This window comes from Puma concolor, chromosome A2 (genome assembly GCF_028749965.1).
Source record: "Puma concolor isolate L17-30 chromosome A2, mPumCon1.1.hap2, whole genome shotgun sequence".
Taxonomy (NCBI): Eukaryota; Metazoa; Chordata; class Mammalia; order Carnivora; family Felidae; genus Puma; species Puma concolor.
This window is the reverse complement of record NC_141668.1, coordinates 109171821-109187690: the sequence shown is the minus strand read 5'-3', so window position 1 is coordinate 109187690 and position 15870 is coordinate 109171821. Positions and strand designations below refer to the sequence as shown.

Below are 15870 nucleotides of genomic sequence, written 5' to 3'. Positions count from 1 at the left end.
CATTGCACGGGACACACTTATGCTAAAAAGTGACAGCCCTCATCACGTATGTTACAGATGATCAGGCTCGACAAGGGATGGGACAGGACTCAACCTGAGCTCTCTCACCTGGGGTTCCAGAGTGGGGTCCGCAGATCCCAACACCAGCCCAGTCTGTCCCTCAGCCAGGTGCCACTGGCCTGGCTTTTCTCTGAGCCTCAGTTTCCCCATCTGTAGAATGGGATAGGTGCATAGACATGAAAGCTCACCTCTCAAGGGGTCTTGAGCCCAGCACCATCAGCCTCCCCTGGCAGGAAGGTCGTGAGGAACACAGAGCCCCAGGCCCTGCCCGAGACCTGGTGGCTCAGACCTACATCCCTGCATCGTAAGGGGAAGCCTGTGCCTCAGGTGTCCGCAGAAGTGAGGGGAGGGGTGCCGTGAGCAGAGCCCCCGTGGGCATGTCCCACACAGGAACACTTGGATGGGTCACTTCACTCCACTCACAGAGACACAGGGGAAAACCAAGAGAGGCGAGGTCCCCCCCTGGAAGCCAGCTGGGCCGGCGCACCGCAGTGTCACAAAGAGCCCCTGCCTATGTGCCCACTCTGCTCAGTGGACAGACTGCTGGTGGGCTCGTGGGCGAGCAGACACTGAACTCTAATGTCCCGAGAGGCATCTGTCCAGTGGTGCCTGGCCCACTCCCCACGCAGGTGCGTGAGCACCACCCCCTTGTGCATGCACAAATTGCTGTGACAGACAGAAACAGGGCACCCCAGCACTTCCTTCTGCAGGACAGAGGCCAGCATTTGGCAAGGGTGCCTCCCTGCACGTACCCCACTGGACTGCCCCTACCTCTCAGGGACCCTGCCCCTAGGGACCAAAGTGCCTGGAACGCGTTCCCCTGAGTCACTGGCCCGCGGCAGATGGGTATCAGTTAGCTGGAAACACTCTGGGTCCAGAGGTTTCTAGGAGCACAGTGTTCTTCCGTCCTTTATCTCCACGGCCCCTCGGCTATCTGATCCGGATGCTCCTCTGCTCCAAAGCCACCTGTTCCTCCCTCCAGCTTCTCAGCACTTAGCACAGGACTCTTATCTCAGAAATAAATTACTTCCTCAGCCTTTCCCTATTTGGAAGACACCACTTTGTTTTCTTTTCGCCCTCAGATGCGTCAGGATCCCACAGGCTGTTTCCAGTCAGGTCTGTCTCAGTCAGCACGCTGCCCAGCCCCCCACCCCACCCCTGCACCTGGCAGGTCCCAGCAAGTGTGTGGTTTGCGGCTCGGGTGCAGTGAAGAGCGGATTCCCACCTCCCAGAAGCACCCACTCAGGCGTCCGTGTGGGTGTGACTCTGCCGGCTTGGGGTGACATGGTCCCTGCACTCTGCCGACCTTTCGGCTGTGAGCCTTATGCTTCAGGCTTATTGCAGGCTCACCCAACCCCACCCCACCCCTTCTAGGTCCAGGGTGTCCGCCCACACGCCCACATCCCTAGGGCCTGTCCGGCTCTGGTTTGGACACACATTGGATGGACAAGTCTAGCCCCAGAATGTAAATTAAGTTTCCCCACATGTAAATTAAGTAAATGGACACAGCAAGGCCTATCCCCAGGGTGGGGTGGGGACTAGATGACCCTCTGTGGCGTCAGGGTGCAGGGATGCCCCACTCTCTCCACTGCCCCAGCTGGCTGACATTCTAGCTCAGGGAGGGGTGCGTCAGCACAGCCCAGCTCCCACGTGCCTCAGACGGCACCTGCCCCATGGTGGTCAGAGTGCTGGCCAGGCCAGCTGCTCCTCCACTGGGGTGGCCGCTGGGCCAGCACAGGGCCCACATCCCATCCACCAGCCCTCACTTGCCCCGTGAGCTCAGTGCGCCGGGAACTTCTGAACCCTGCTTCCCACCCGAGAATGGGGACCGGCCTTCTCCAGAGCTTGTTGAAGACAACAGGTGTACAGCCTCAGCTCTGTCTCCAAGTGGGGACCAGGCCCAGGGCAGTCCCCTTGGACCCAAACCCTCCTGCACCTGGATCCAGGCTGCAAGCTCACTGGCCAGGAGCATGTGGAGGTGGTAGGGTCAAAAGGACAGGGAACCTTGGGGAGAAGGCTGCTGTGCCCTCGTAGGCAGCCCAGAACACCCAGGGCCCTCCTGTGCTCAGGGCCAGGCCTCGGCTCCTCCCCGCCTCATAAAGAAGCTTCAGGCCTGTTGGAACCCCAGTGGCCCCCCGCGCTCGCTCACAGAGCCCCACCAGCACACCTCAGAAACCCTCAAATGCAACAGCAGCAGGAAAGGTCAAGCCCCAGCAACCCCAAGCGCCACCACACCCTCACAGGAAGCAAAGACACAGCTTCCTCGCTGCCCTATGTTCTCTCCCAACCAGCCCGGCCTCACAAGGCCCACAGCAGGTGACAGTCACACCAGGACACGGCACGAGGGAGACCCCTGCCTTTGGACAGCAGCAGACGCTGGGATCTGCTCCTTCTGGGGCCTTCTGGCTGGGTGGAGAGCCTGGAACGCTGCACATGCACACACCCTGTGACGACTCCCTGGGCTCCCTGCCTCCGGGAGGCATTTACGACGCACCCAGGCTTGGAGGGGGAGGTGTGGGGCTCACGGCTGGGAAGGCCCGCCTCCTTGTGGTGCTCCAGGGGAGCAAGGTCATCCCAAGTCCTGGGCGCGGCAGTGGTTGGGCCAGAGACCCAGGCGAGGTGGGTCACAGCGCCGCACGGCTGACCTCTGCTGGCCCGGCAGGTACCACACGCAGCAGGCAGAGAGCCAGGCGCCGCCTCCTGGATTCGGTTTAATTCCCAAGGTTTCCAGGGATGAGCATACCTTCACACAGAGAGGAAGCACAGGCCAGGCCAACCAGAATCCTTATTCTGTCGAGGAACAAAGTGCCAGCCTGGTGGCACCAGGAACCAGCACCACCACGGCGCTGCCTGCCCCACCATCCAGACCATCCAGGGCGGGAAGCTGGCCTCCGCTCCCTGCTCAGCCCCAGAAGGCATCCCCAAGACCAGAGGCTGCACGCACAGCCTCAGGGAGGCACAGCGGTGGGCCTACGTCTCTCCTCTCTGTGCCTGAAGCTGCGCAGTGGGTTCCGGGTCCGTGCCTTCTGCGGGGCAAAGTCACAGGTTAGCCAGGAAATTGGGTTCAGCGGAGACAGACTGGGAGAGATGGGAGGCGTGGTCCCCGCTAGACAGGGCGGGCATCGGGGGCAGAGCAGACCCTCATGTGTTCTTGAAGCCGCTGGCAAGCAGCCCAGGGAGTGTCTGCCCCCACGACTAACCTGCAGCCCAAGAGCATGGGCCGAGTTCTCAGGGCCCTTCCCCCACCTCCCAAGGGCAAGGGACATGCACACCCCTAGGACAACGGAACGAGGTAGGAGAGCCCTGCAGCATCACCAAGGACCCAGAAAACTTACCTTGACCTTGGCCTTCTTAGAGGCCAGCTTCTTCCGCTTCTTGGGAGGGCGGACGAGACCACGCAGAGCAGGAGGGACTAAAAGACACATAGACCCCATGGCTGCCACCACCCCTGCACGTAGCCCACCTGCCCACCCACTCCCCTGGTGACCGGCGGGCTGGCTCCAATCTGCCCCTATGTCCAAGGGGCCCAGGAGCCCCCGCTGCCTCCCGCCACGTGCCCAGGGCTGCGAGGGTGGCTGTGTTCTGGGGCAAGATTGCAAAGACACAGGTTAAGTCCCTCCCCGACGGTGTTTGTTTGCTGTGTTAAGAACGTGGCAGAAAGATAAAATCACATGCATTTTTAAGGCAAAAAAAGATACTTCTGAAACAGAAAAAAAGCCCACGTGTAACTTCTTCACATGTGGTCTGTTATTACAAATTCATACCCAAGCAGAGCACTTCCCCCACATCCTTTCTACACCCACCAGGCCACATAGTCACTGCTGCCACCTGCTGTAATCCTTGGCCTCTGACCTCACCACCACCTGACCTTGGCAGGGCACCCACCCAATCCCCACAGGCCTCCACATCCCACTGCCGACCTCTCCCACCTCACCTGGCCCCCTAGGCTCCCCGCCACACACTCTTACCAAAGACTTTGCTCCTGTGGGATGCAGGACAGGGTTCCCTCACCCCCTTCTCCCTGTCTCTCCAGGTCAGTCCTTGGGGACCTGGCCCCCACCAGTCCCTCCAGGTCAGTCCTGGGGAACCCGGCCCCCACCAATCCCTCCAGGTCAGTCCTGGGAAACCCTACCACACCAATCTCTCCAGGTCAGTCCTTGGGGAACCTGGCCCCCACCAATCCCTCCGGGTCAGTCCTGGGGAACCTGGCCCCCACCAATCCCTCCAGTTCAGTCCTTGGGAACCCGGGCCCCACCAATCTCTCCAAGTCAGTCCTTGGGGAGCCCGGCCCCCACCAGTCCCTCCAGGTCTTTGGGGAACCCAGCACCCACCAGTCCCTCCAGGTCAGTCCTTGGGAACCCAGCCTCCACCAATCCCTCCAGGTCTTTGGGGAACCCGGCCGCCACCAGTCCCTCCAGGTCAGTCCTTGGGGAACTTGGCCCCCACCAATCCCTCCAGGTCAGTCCTTGGGGAACCCGGCCCCCACGAATGCCTCGTCAGTCCTTGGGGAACCCGGCCCCCACCAATCCCTGAAGGTCAGTCCTGGGGAACTTGGCCCCCACCAATCCCTCCAGATCAGTCCTGGGGAATTCGGCCCCCACCAGTCCCTCCAGTCTTTGGAGAACCTGGCCCCCACCAGTCCCTCCAGATCAGGCCTGGGGAATTCGGTCCTTCCAGTTCAGTCCTTGGGGAACCTGGCTCCCACCAATCTCTCCAGGTCGGTCCTTGGGGAACCCGGCCCCCACCAATCCCTGAAGGTCAGTCCTGGGGAACTCAGCCCCCACCAATCCCTCCAGATCAGTCCTGGGGAATTTGGCCCCCACCAGTCCCTCCAGTCTTTAGAGAACCTGGCCCCCACCAGTCCCTCCAGGTCAGTCCTGGGGAACCCGCTCCACCAGTCTCTGTGGCACCTTCCCGTGTTCTGAATCCTTCTGTGCTGCTGGCCCAAGCCTCTCCTGCACACCCACGGGCTTGAGAGGGCCAACTCTTACTGGCCCTTCCCCCTTAACCCGTCTTCAGCAAGTTCAGCACAAAAACACACATGCTTGTTACCAGAGACACCACACACCGGACACCGTTACCAGGATTACGGCTGCACAAAGAAAACTAGACACCTGGACCACCTGCTTGAATTTTGGCCTTGACTGTACCCCAGAAGCCGAACTCATGGTCCATTCCTGACATGACGGTAACCTGGGCATCTCTGGTCCCCATGAGGCTCAGACAGGCCTGTTCCCCAATCCCCCACCCCTGCTTCACCGCCTGCCATGACCCCCTGCCACACTGGCCCTGCTGCATAACCAGCGGCTGGGATGGTGCTGCTGGGCCTGGGTGCGGCCTCTGCCAGTACCTGCAGCGTGGGGTCCCTGTCCCCGCCCACACAGGGGTATGCGCTCACCTAGGTAGTCAGGGACATGGCCCAGGTGGGGCTTCACCACAGCAGGGTGCAAAGGCAGATCGTGCCGCAGCAGCTGGAGGTCCCGGGGGTTGTCTTCGAAGTATGTCTGCAGGGGACACGGGCGAACAGCAGGCTCGCTCTTCCTTCTGAGGCCCTCCTGTGAGCAGCTGCGCCCCACGTGCTCCCTGCTCAGAGCCACATGTGTCCCCCACAGAGGCCGAGTCCCCCCCATCACTGGCCCTCACCTTGAGCCTCTCTGAATGCAGAAGTTCCTCCTTGATCTCCTTCAACCTTGCCTCTCGGATGGCCTGTTTTGTCACTGAGCGCATGGCGTCCTGGGTGTGCACACCAGAGGTCAGGACGGCGAGGCTGCCCAATCCTCCCTCGTGCCCGGCGTTCAATAGCAGGGGTCTGACCCAGGTCCCTGAAGAATGGACCCCCCTCCCCCCACCCCATGTTCCACTTACCCTGCAGCGATACCGGAAGGCCTCAATCTCCACCATGCGGAACTGGTAGGGAAGCAGGACAGGGGCCTCATTCTCTGTGGAGAGAACAGCACAAAGGGTCCCCTGGGCTGAAGGTTCAGGGTGGGTCTACTGGGGGGTCACCTGCTCAGAGCCCCTTGTAACCCCTCCCTGGGGCGAAGCAGCCCAGAGCCCAGCCCACTGCTTCCCTGTGACGTTCATGTGCACCGAGAAACCGGAGTCTTGTGGATGGCCCACGACAGCTGCTCCAGGACACTGTGGCTGGGGCAACCCATCATCCCCTGGGTGCCAGACACATCCTCAGCCTCGCAACCTGCCCACTCTCGCCATAAGAGCAGCAAAAGTACGGCAAAGGGCAGCACAGAACACCACCACCTGCAGCCACGCCCCGTTCTGAGCAGGAATGGCCACGCTGGGACGCTCAGCATCCGTGACAAACCAGCGTCCCAGCTGAAGAAGCCAGGGCACAAAGCACCCCTCGCACGCCTGCCAAGCGGTGCCCCAGCCCATCTTCTGCACGAGCCCACAGGCTTAATGCCACGTGGTGAATGGTGTCTTTCCCGCACCCCCAACACAGGCAGCAATGAGACTACACAGAAGCCCTGTCCGGACCTCCTTCCAGAACCTCCTGGCTGGAGGGCAGCCCCAGCCACGCCCCTTGCACGGCCCGCCCCTCGGCCTGGAAAGATGCCAGCTACGCTGCTGCAACGTAACCTTGAAGACACAGAGGAGCCCAGACCACGGCTGCTGGGCTACCTGGGGGTCAGGGAAGGACACCCCGCGTAGCCTCCTCTCCCAAAGTCCTCTCCTAGGACACCACCAGCCCCCTCCCTTTTCTCCAAACCCCCTCCCCTCCCTTGGCCCTTCTGCCCCTTGAATCAGACAATAAACGTGACTCTGACCACCTGCCCGACAGCTCTGGACCTCGGCTTAATCATTTGTGGGGGATGCCGCCTGCCACCCTGAGTGTGAGAAGGTGGAGCAGGAGGGAGGGGCAGGGCAGGGCCGAGCAGAGCAGGGCCGAGCAGGGGTGCTACTGCCCACGCTGGTGTCCCCGCTGCCATCCCCACCACTGCGTCTGAGGTGTGGCTGGAGAGGAGGGCTGGGCTCTCACCTCCACAGAGAAGCTCCTCGATCGTGTCCAGGTGCGACTGCTCAGCGGGCAGCACGAAGGTCAAAACCATGCCTGGGTTGTTGGCTCGCGCCGTTCTGCAAGGACACGTGGCCCGGCATCAATCTCCAGCCTGAGGCCCACTGCCTGCCCGCCACGCCCCAGCTCTCCTACCTGCCAGCCCGATGAATGTAGGCTTCAGGGGTAGGGGGCAGATCAAAGTTGAGCACAGCGCACACGTGGTGGAAGTCTATGCCCCGGGCCACGCCGGCCTCCGGATCAGAAGCCCTGTGGGGAGACATCCCAGTGTCAGACTGACCTCCTCTTCCCTCCAGACCCGCGATCTCCAGCCTCTCAAGCCTTTTAATTCACAACGTCTCTCAATAAAGCCTGATAAGAAACCATAAAACCCTAATGGGTTTAAAACCCTAGAATTGGTACTGTTTCAGGACCTGGGGTAGTGGCGGCGGCCAAACCTTTCACCCTGACCTCAGCGCGGGGGGGGGGTGGGGGGGGGCGGGGGGCAAACTCACTGCATCACAAAGCGATCCGAAAGCCACACCTGGAGTCTGTCAGACTCACGTTCCCTTGGGGAACCTGCTCCTCACCCATCACAGACGCACACCCAGCACAGGACGGCCCACCAACAAGCCAAGTTTAGCCCTTACCGCTGCCCTGGGGCGCGTGCAGGTACACCCTTCACCCCTCTTCTGTGGACCCGCAGGCCTGAACACCAGACTCCCTGCAGGGGCTGGGAAGAGAGACCAGCACTCACCTGTCTCCCTTGGGGCCCTTGCCTCGACGCTTGCCCTTAACCGGGGCTCCCAGAACTTCGGTGTCAGTCGCTATGACACAGTCGTAGAAGCCTTGGTTGAACTGTGAGATGATGTGGCACCTGTGGCCCGAGGGCAGAGGAAGCGTCGGGTCCAGGAGGCAGCTGGAGTCCCCCTCCCACCCTGACATCATCGTAACCACCACCCTGACACTTTCCTCCTCTCCAACTCTGTTCCTGCTCAACCATCGTGCCTCAACAGCCTCAGCTGAAGACAAAGCGACGGCAGGAGTTGTAACAGGGAAAGTCAGCGAAGATCAGTCAGGCCCACAGCCAGGCCTCTACTTTGTGCTTAAGAGAGAACGCCAGCCACGCCCACCCCCACCAACCCCCTCGGGCGCATCTCAGCTGGGGGGTGGCGTGGCCCACCTGGAGCGCAGTGGCAGCTCCCCGTTGAGCACGCAGGCGGGGATGCCAAACTGCTCCAGGAACAGGCGCAGCCTGTAACTCCTCTCCAGCGTGTTGACAAACAGCAGGGACTTGCCCGGGATCAGCGAGAGCTTGAGCAGGGCGTACAGCAGCAGGAACTTGTCCTCCTCGGTCTCACAGACCACCTGAAACTGCTTTAACTGGTCTGGCCCTGGCAGCTGGGATTCCTGCAGCTTGAGAGTAACCTACGGGAAGACGGCCCCGCGGCCCGCGGTCAGGTCAGCTACTGCAAGCTGCTGGCCAACCAGGGCACAAAAGTGTGAGCCAGGGCACCCTGTGTCCCCTTCATCTGGGCGCCATGACAATTCAACGCACCCTAACCGTCGTATGGGTGGAGGACACAAGACTACGATGCGCTAGAGGCACGTGACAGAGAAACACAACATGAGGAATGGCCCTCAGGAGGAAAGCCCTACGGCAGTGACCTTTCAGAAGAGTCCAGCTCACGTAAGGTGAGAGCTTCGGCCATGCTGCTCAAAGCAGTCTTTCTGACCCTTGGGGGTCCCTGCTCATACCCTGAACCACCCCAGTGGACATACGTGTGGTTGTCTGTAGCAGACAGCGTGTTAACAACCGCCGACCTCTAGCGCCTCAGAACCAGAGAGGCTCACGCCCTAACAACCGTCCCACCCGAGATACCAAAGAGCTCCTTCGAGAAGAGAGTTTCACATCAGCGGCTCCAGCTGGTACTGCAGGGCCCTTACCGGGTTATGCAATACCAGCTCCTTGAGGGCCTGCACGTCCTCGTTGAAAGTAGCTGACATCAGAAAAGCCTGATAAATCCGGGGCAAGTGACTGGAACAAAGCAGAACCTGTCAGACTCCAGCTCCGAGCCACCAAGTGTAGCAGGTGAAGCTCCAGCCCCCTGCTCCAGGCCCTGGAGCCTGTTCCCACCCCACGCATCCTCCTTACCAGAGCAGACTCTTGAGTTCCTCCTCAAAACCAAAGGAGAAAAGAAGGTCAGCCTCGTCCACCACCAGCAGCTCCAGGGAGTCTCGCAGGGTCAAGCTGTCTTGCTGCAAGTGGTTTAAGATTCGAGACGGGGTCCCCACTACTATATCGGGCTTCTCCATCAGCACAGCTCTGCAGGCAGGCAACACCTCAGTATGGGGGAGAAGAGCGCAGCTGGGGCCTCACCCCTGCCTGCTCCTCCTCATGACTGCATAACCCCCCCCCCTTAGCCCCCCCCAGGCCGATGCCCTTCATTCCTCCACGGCCCTGCTGCTCTCACCTACCTCTGAGAGGCTGAGTCTTCAGCAGCGGAGACATCCGCCACCCGGATGTCCCGAGCGCAGTAGGCGGCCAGCTGCTGAACCATGGACCGGGCCTGCCGCGCCAGCTCCTTGGTGGGCACCAGCACGAGCCCTCTCACAGCCTGCTCTACCGCGGGGCCAGTCTGCAAGAGCACAAACGTCGGACTTCAGCGGGTCAGCCCGCGGCCGCAGAGCCATCGGACGCTTTGCTTTCCTTTCCTCCGTCTCTTCCGGGCAATCTGACCCAACCGTGGGAGTTTCCCCATAACCACCTGGCTGTGTCCTCATCAAGCCCTCGCTCACTTGTATTCTTCTCAGAACGGAATGCTCTTTCCGCAGGCGTCGACCCTCACGAACGGCAACTTACTTTGCGGTTACAAAGTTACTTAAACGCTAGAGGTTCACGTGAGTTAAGCAGAACCGGGAAAGGTACCCGCTCTCCATGGCACAGAGAAGGGAGTGTGATGCAATCTCTACGCAAAGAACAACGCTGGCAGCTCCTGGGCCGGGGCCAGGCAACCTCGGTTGCAGCCCAGTGCGCGGACCAGCACCAGGCTCGCCCCTCCCGCCCTCCGGGCTCCCGCCCCGACCCACCGCCTTCCTGTGGAGCAGCAGCTGCAACATCGGAATGGCGTAAGCGGCCGTCTTCCCCGAGCCCGTGCGCGCCCGAGCCAGGAGGTCCTTCCCCTCCAGGGCCAGCGGGATGGCCTTCTCCTGGATCAGCGTGGGGCGCGACCAGCCCAGGTCGGCCACGGCCTAGGAGACACGAGGCGCGGCTCAGGAGGCGCGCGGCGCTGTGGCCGCCCCCGCCCCGTCGGCCCGGCTCCTCAGCCCTCCCTGGTACCTGCAGGAGCCGGGGGTCCAGACCCATGTGCTCGAAGCCCAGCACCTCTGGGTCCGCCATGCCGCCTCTCTGCGACGCCAGCGCAAACGCACCGCAGTCAGAGCGCGACTGCGCATGGGCCACACCCCCCGGAAGTGCTGCGGCCTGGGCTTCCGGCGTTCCGGCTGGGCTGTGCGGCTGCGGCTGTGCCCAGGGTCCGGGGTCGCAGGCGGAGCCTCATCTTCAGGCCCGGCCGGGCCGGTGTTCCGGCGACGGAGGCGGGGCTGCGTGGACGCTGGTGGGGTTTTCTCTGTGCCCGCCTCCGCCCGCCCACCAAGGGCCCGGACCCGCCTCCTGTCCGCAGTCGTTGCCTGTGGGTCCACGTTCAGTTAGCGCTGCCTCTGTCAGCCTCGCCCTAGGAGTCCCGCCCGCACTGCCTCCACCGGGAGACTTAGCGTCGGGGCCTGCCTGTGTGCACCCGCCGCCGGGGAGGGGGCCCCCCGAACCCGCCCCCGGGTCGCGGTGTGTGCGCCTCGCCTGCCCCCGGGCCGCCGCGCTTGAGGCCACCTTCTCGGCACCTGCGGCGTCCGTGGAGTCCAGGCTGCAGTGGGAACCGAGCAGGGGGTGGCGGCTTGCAGAGAAAACAGGTGACCCTGCATGCACCAGCACAAGGGCTCAGGGCCCCGAGGCACTCCACAGGACAGACAGGCTGCAGCACCTAGGCCGTACTGGGATGAGGGCTGGAAAAACGACTAGCATGAGAGAGAGGAAGGTCGGCCGGCCTGGAGTTCCCGAATGTGGCTACCCATCAGTTACCTGCACAACGTGGTTAAAAATAAGGATTCTCGGTGGCCACCTGTATTCCCTACTGCTGCTGTAACAAATCAGCATAAACTTAGCAGCATAAAACAACACAACTATTGTCCTATGGTTCTGTAGTTCACTCTTACGAGGTCTCACCAGGCTGAAAGAACTTTGGCAACACTGCATTTGCTTCTGCAGACTCAAATAATTATTTGCTTTGCCCTGCTTGCCTGGGGTCCACTTCCTTCATCCTCAGCGCCAGCAATGGAGGGTTGAGTCCTCACGTCTCATGGCTGTCTTTTGCCTCCACTTTCAATGAACCTTGTGATGCCGCTGGACTCACCCAGGTAACCCAAAATAATCTCCCTAGTTAATAGCAACCCTCATTTTCCTTTGCCCAGAGCTGGAGACCAGGCCTCTCCCCCTACCGTTTTTTTGTGGTTAAGGATGTCATACTAAGAAAGGAAGAATTTCAGAATGTAATCAGGGTAGTATTGTGAATAAATCAGATTTCCCTGAATCTAGCCAAACTTGTTTTCTAAAAAAAAAACCCAAAAAACAAAAAACCTTTCATAGACCACAAGGTATGTGAATGTCACACACCAGCACGAAGATCCTCCTCTCCACAGCCACCACTTGCTGGCCCATCATCTTTCATTGACCTGCCCCATCAGTGGTCCATGCCCCTTCCTTTCAAAACCTCACAGAAGAAACCCAGAACTCACAGACCTACTGGCATAACCAAGATCCACTTGACTGTGTCTGTAGTGGACAGACTGGAAGCCTGCTCTGGTTCTTAGCTGTAGTCTTCTGCCCTCCCTCAGCCCGGGCTCCAGCAGAACAGCCACAGTCCCGGCCACAGCCCTTAGTCCCCAGGCGCCCCAAGCCAGAGGTCCGCGTGGCTAACAAGTTCCAGGGCCACCTCTTTTTCCCTGTGTTAATTCTCACCTAAGAAAATTTTAAACTAGGAGCACCTGGGGGGCTCAGTTGGTTGAGCACCTGACTTTGGCTCAGGACATGATCTCCCAGTTTGTGAGTTATAGCCCGACACTGGGCTCGCTGCTGTCAGCCTATCAGTACAGAGCCCGCTTTGGATCCTCTGTTCCTCTCCCTGTTCCACCCCTGCTGGCACTCTCCCCAAAGTAAGTAAATATTTTTTTAAAAATTGAAAACTAATTTTAAGTATTCAAAGAAATTTTAGAGAAGTCAGTTACAGTAGTTCACTTACTGGACTGTTACACAACCATCCAGAATCAGAAACAGGAGAAACACTTAATTTTAAATATGCTTACACATATTGAATGACAAAGCCTAGAAAACAAACTTGCATGTGTTTTTATGATTAAAAACATGAACACATGTGGAATAGTATGGGATGCAAAGAAAAAGATTTAGTTCTGTGGGTCAAATAATGTTAAATGAACAAATGCATGTAATAAAACCATGAAAGAAAAAGCCAAGAATGGGCAAGTTTACTACAACAGGGGGACAGTGTACTAAGATCTGTAAAAGATTCCAAGGGCCAAGAAACAGGTAGTTCATCTGCTTGCGCGATTCCCTGCTGATGGGCCTGCGTGGCCGACCTCTGTGAGTGGCTGAGCAACTGCCCTGTCCGTCCCACACCCATGGACACCCATCCGGCCAAACCCCTGCAGAATGAGGCCACACTGAAGCCCACTGTGGGACAGCACGGGAGCCAGCAAGGCCAAGGGCCTTTCTTCCACTTCCTTTCGTGCCTCCCCTCTGCTCACCACCTCTTACTTCATTTCAAACACAGCTACTACAACACATTTTATTTCACTGGAAAAATCTGTGTGAAGAACCAAACGTGGCTCCTGCGAAAAAACATTTACCATGGCTTAAATCAAAGTGAAAAGAAGAGGGTAGGAGGGCCCCGCCGGGGCTAGCTCTGTGACTGCCTCACTCTCAGAGACCCTGCGTGATGGAAATCGCAGGTGCCTCAGGGAAGTCTCTGCCCAGCCGCCTGGGGAGGCAGTGAGAGCACCTATGATGTCTGTGAGCTGCTGCGGCCCTTAAAACTGTTTGGAGAAACAGCGAAGGGGAAGCTGCATGGGTGTTTTCACCTAGTCAAACACAGGCAGGAACACTTCAACTAGGAAGTAAAATATATATAATTTATCAAAAAATAGTTCTAATATATAGAAAAACATTGCAATTCTCTGAGGCCTCTGCCCCTTATTTACATTCACAAAGCCACTGAGCAAACCCAGGACTAACAAGGGAATAGGGAGGCAGGGCCGCCCCTGGCTGGGCGTTTCAGCTGCCTACTGCAGAAATAGAGAGAAATTAAAGGGGTAGCAGACACTTTTTCACTTGCTCTTTTTGTGCCAGGATGGGGGGGAATCCCTGGATATAAAAGACCCAAGACTAAGTCCCGGGTCAGTTCCGACTCCAAACAGACCCCAAATGGACCTTTGGAAACTCAGACCAATGTCCTGGGTTCTTGAGAACCAGTGTGCACAAGTGGCTGACGCGAATGCTTTGTTGCCATGGAAACAATGTGGCTTGTGGTCTTTTTTCATTTTTTTTTCCCTCAAAATCCAGGTGGAGAAGTTATCAGGTGGGGAAAGTACCAAAAATTGATGTGACGGGAGGATCGGATGGAGAGGATACTACACCAGCTTCTTGGCCTCAAAGAAGCTTTTGAGGTGACGCATCTGCCAGATTCCAGTGAGGATGAGGATGACCGTCTGAGCAATTGACCACCACAGGACCCTCTGGTTGGTGCTCTCGCTGGTAAGACGGAAGCGCTCCTCACGATACTGCGCAAGACAACAGAGGTGGGTTAGAGGCACAGGGGAAACGTCGCCGGCTATTGTTAGGCTCCTCCCTCCTGCACAGGATTGAACTTCAGGACCAAGTGCCTTTTGAAATACCGCCCCTGAAGGGGCGTCTGGGTGGCGCAGTCGGTTAAGCGTCCGGCTTCAGCCAGGTCACGATCTCGCGGTCCGTGAGTTCGAGCCCCGTGTCGGGCTCTGGGCTGATGGCTCGGAGCCTGGAGCCTGGAGCCTGTTTCCGATTCTGTGTCTCCCTCTCTCTCTGCCCCTCCCCCGTTCATGCTCTGTCTCTCTCTGTCCCAAAAATAAAAATAAAAACGTTGAAATACCGCCCCTGATCCCACTGGCAGTGGCCCCAGGGTGGCATGCTGCCCTCCGCAAGCATCCCTGCTGGGTGGGCAACAGCTACTGCTAGACTGGGGACTGTCCTCTCTTCGCTTGGTCTACAAAGCTTGAAGACAGCTATGGAGACCGATACTCCCCCGTGTCAGCTGATCCCCCAAGTAGGAGAGGCCCCAAGCAGAAACTTCAGTAGGCACAGAGGATACAAAGGTCAGTAGCCATGTCCCAGTACAGTCGCGTGCTTACCCTCTGGTAATCCTGCTCCTTCTGGATCTGCTCCACCTGATCAAGCAGCTGTCGAGCTCGGAGCTGCAGTTCTGTCAGTTTATCCTTGGCGGCAATCTCGGGGTAGTTGTTGGCATGCTCCCCACCCTGGATGTCTAGGTGCACACGCTACAAAGACACGGGGTGAGCGCCCCAGGGTCCTAAGGTCAGAAACCCTCTGAGGTTACAGTGTCTGAGCCCAGGGGGCCTCCGACTCTGTTCCAGGCTACAGAACCTCCTCTGGTCCCTGGCTGTGGGATAGGAGTGCTGCGTCTGTCTCCCTGTGACCGTGTCACAAAGTGTCACAAACAACAATGGTCATGAACTCAAAACTTGACAAAATCAAACTCAAGATTCTGTGGCCAAAGAGAACATTCTCTTACCAGTCTGCCGCCAGCAAAGAGGGACATCCTGGTGGAGTTGGAATGCAGGCAGATCTGGTGGTCACCGGGAGTGTGAGAAGTAAAGGTGAAGCGGCCCTCCGAGCCATACTGCCGGGACAGCACCACCTGCAACAGGACAGAGAGAGCCCCTACCTGTACTGTCACCTGTCCCAGGGCACGCTCACGTCCTCTGAGCTCCGCGCGTCCCAGACAGCTCTAGCGAAGGAAGCCCGACGGAGTCTGCAAAGCGCCCCTGCCCCAGCCTGAGCACGGCCATAGGGGGCCCTACCTTGCCTTCGGGATCCTTCACCTCCACGTGCATGCCCAGGCCCGGGGTCGAGGGCAGAAAGACTTCCTTCTGCTTGTCCCACATCTGGGTGCGGTAGTTCCCTGCGGAGCAGACAGAGCCGTCACGACCCGCCTGCTCCGCGCGACTCCCACGCTCCGCGGGGCGCCGTGACCGCGTCTGGGGGACACGCTGGGCCCTGTCCTCCCTCGCCCCGCCTGACCGATGACCATGGTCTCGTCGGGGATCTCCTCGATGAAGCAGCGCTTCTCGGTCTCGCCGATGTGGAAGTAGAGGCCCCGGGCGCCAGCTGCGCACAGCGCGAGCAGCAGCAGCGCCAGTTGTCCCATCGCCCGCCGCCACCCGCCCCGACACCTGCCAACGAACGCCCTCGGCCCGCCGCGCATGCGCGCGCCTGCGCCCCAGTCCCGGCGCCGCAGCGGGGCCAGACGCAAAGTGCGCATGCGCTGTGACGCCGGCCCTGCGTCCGTCCGGGTCCGCGGGTCTTCCAGGCCGTGCAGCACGGCCGAAGAGGAGAATGCGCATGCGGGGGACGCCCGGGGCCCCTTCCCGCTTCCCCGGAGATGTTGCTCTCCTTGACA

At 59.4% G+C, this 15870-nt stretch overlaps 2 protein-coding genes across 2 annotated transcripts; both read right to left on the bottom strand.

Moving 5' to 3' along the window:
• Positions 1 to 2753: 2753 nt before the first annotated feature.
• On the bottom strand, positions 2754 to 10559 carry DDX56 (DEAD-box helicase 56). The gene is made up of 14 exons (XM_086697179.1): positions 10413 to 10559; positions 10163 to 10324; positions 9551 to 9711; positions 9228 to 9398; positions 9020 to 9110; positions 8256 to 8500; positions 7830 to 7949; positions 7229 to 7342; positions 7058 to 7152; positions 5926 to 5999; positions 5704 to 5793; positions 5459 to 5564; positions 3396 to 3472; positions 2754 to 3086 (listed from the first exon to the last, which is right to left on the bottom strand). Exons 1-14 carry the CDS (start codon positions 10470 to 10472, stop codon positions 3009 to 3011), a joined length of 1644 nt encoding a protein of 547 aa, XP_086553305.1. The 5' UTR covers positions 10473 to 10559; the 3' UTR covers positions 2754 to 3008.
• Positions 10560 to 12514: 1955 nt separating this feature from the next.
• On the bottom strand, positions 12515 to 15649 carry TMED4 (transmembrane p24 trafficking protein 4). Its single transcript, XM_025923143.2, has 5 exons — positions 15492 to 15649; positions 15272 to 15372; positions 14983 to 15108; positions 14582 to 14728; positions 12515 to 13978 (listed from the first exon to the last, which is right to left on the bottom strand). The coding sequence occupies exons 1-5, from the start codon at positions 15616 to 15618 to the stop codon at positions 13829 to 13831; spliced, it is 651 nt and encodes a 216-aa protein (XP_025778928.1). The 5' UTR covers positions 15619 to 15649; the 3' UTR covers positions 12515 to 13828.
• Between the last annotated feature and the right edge of the window lie 221 nt (positions 15650 to 15870).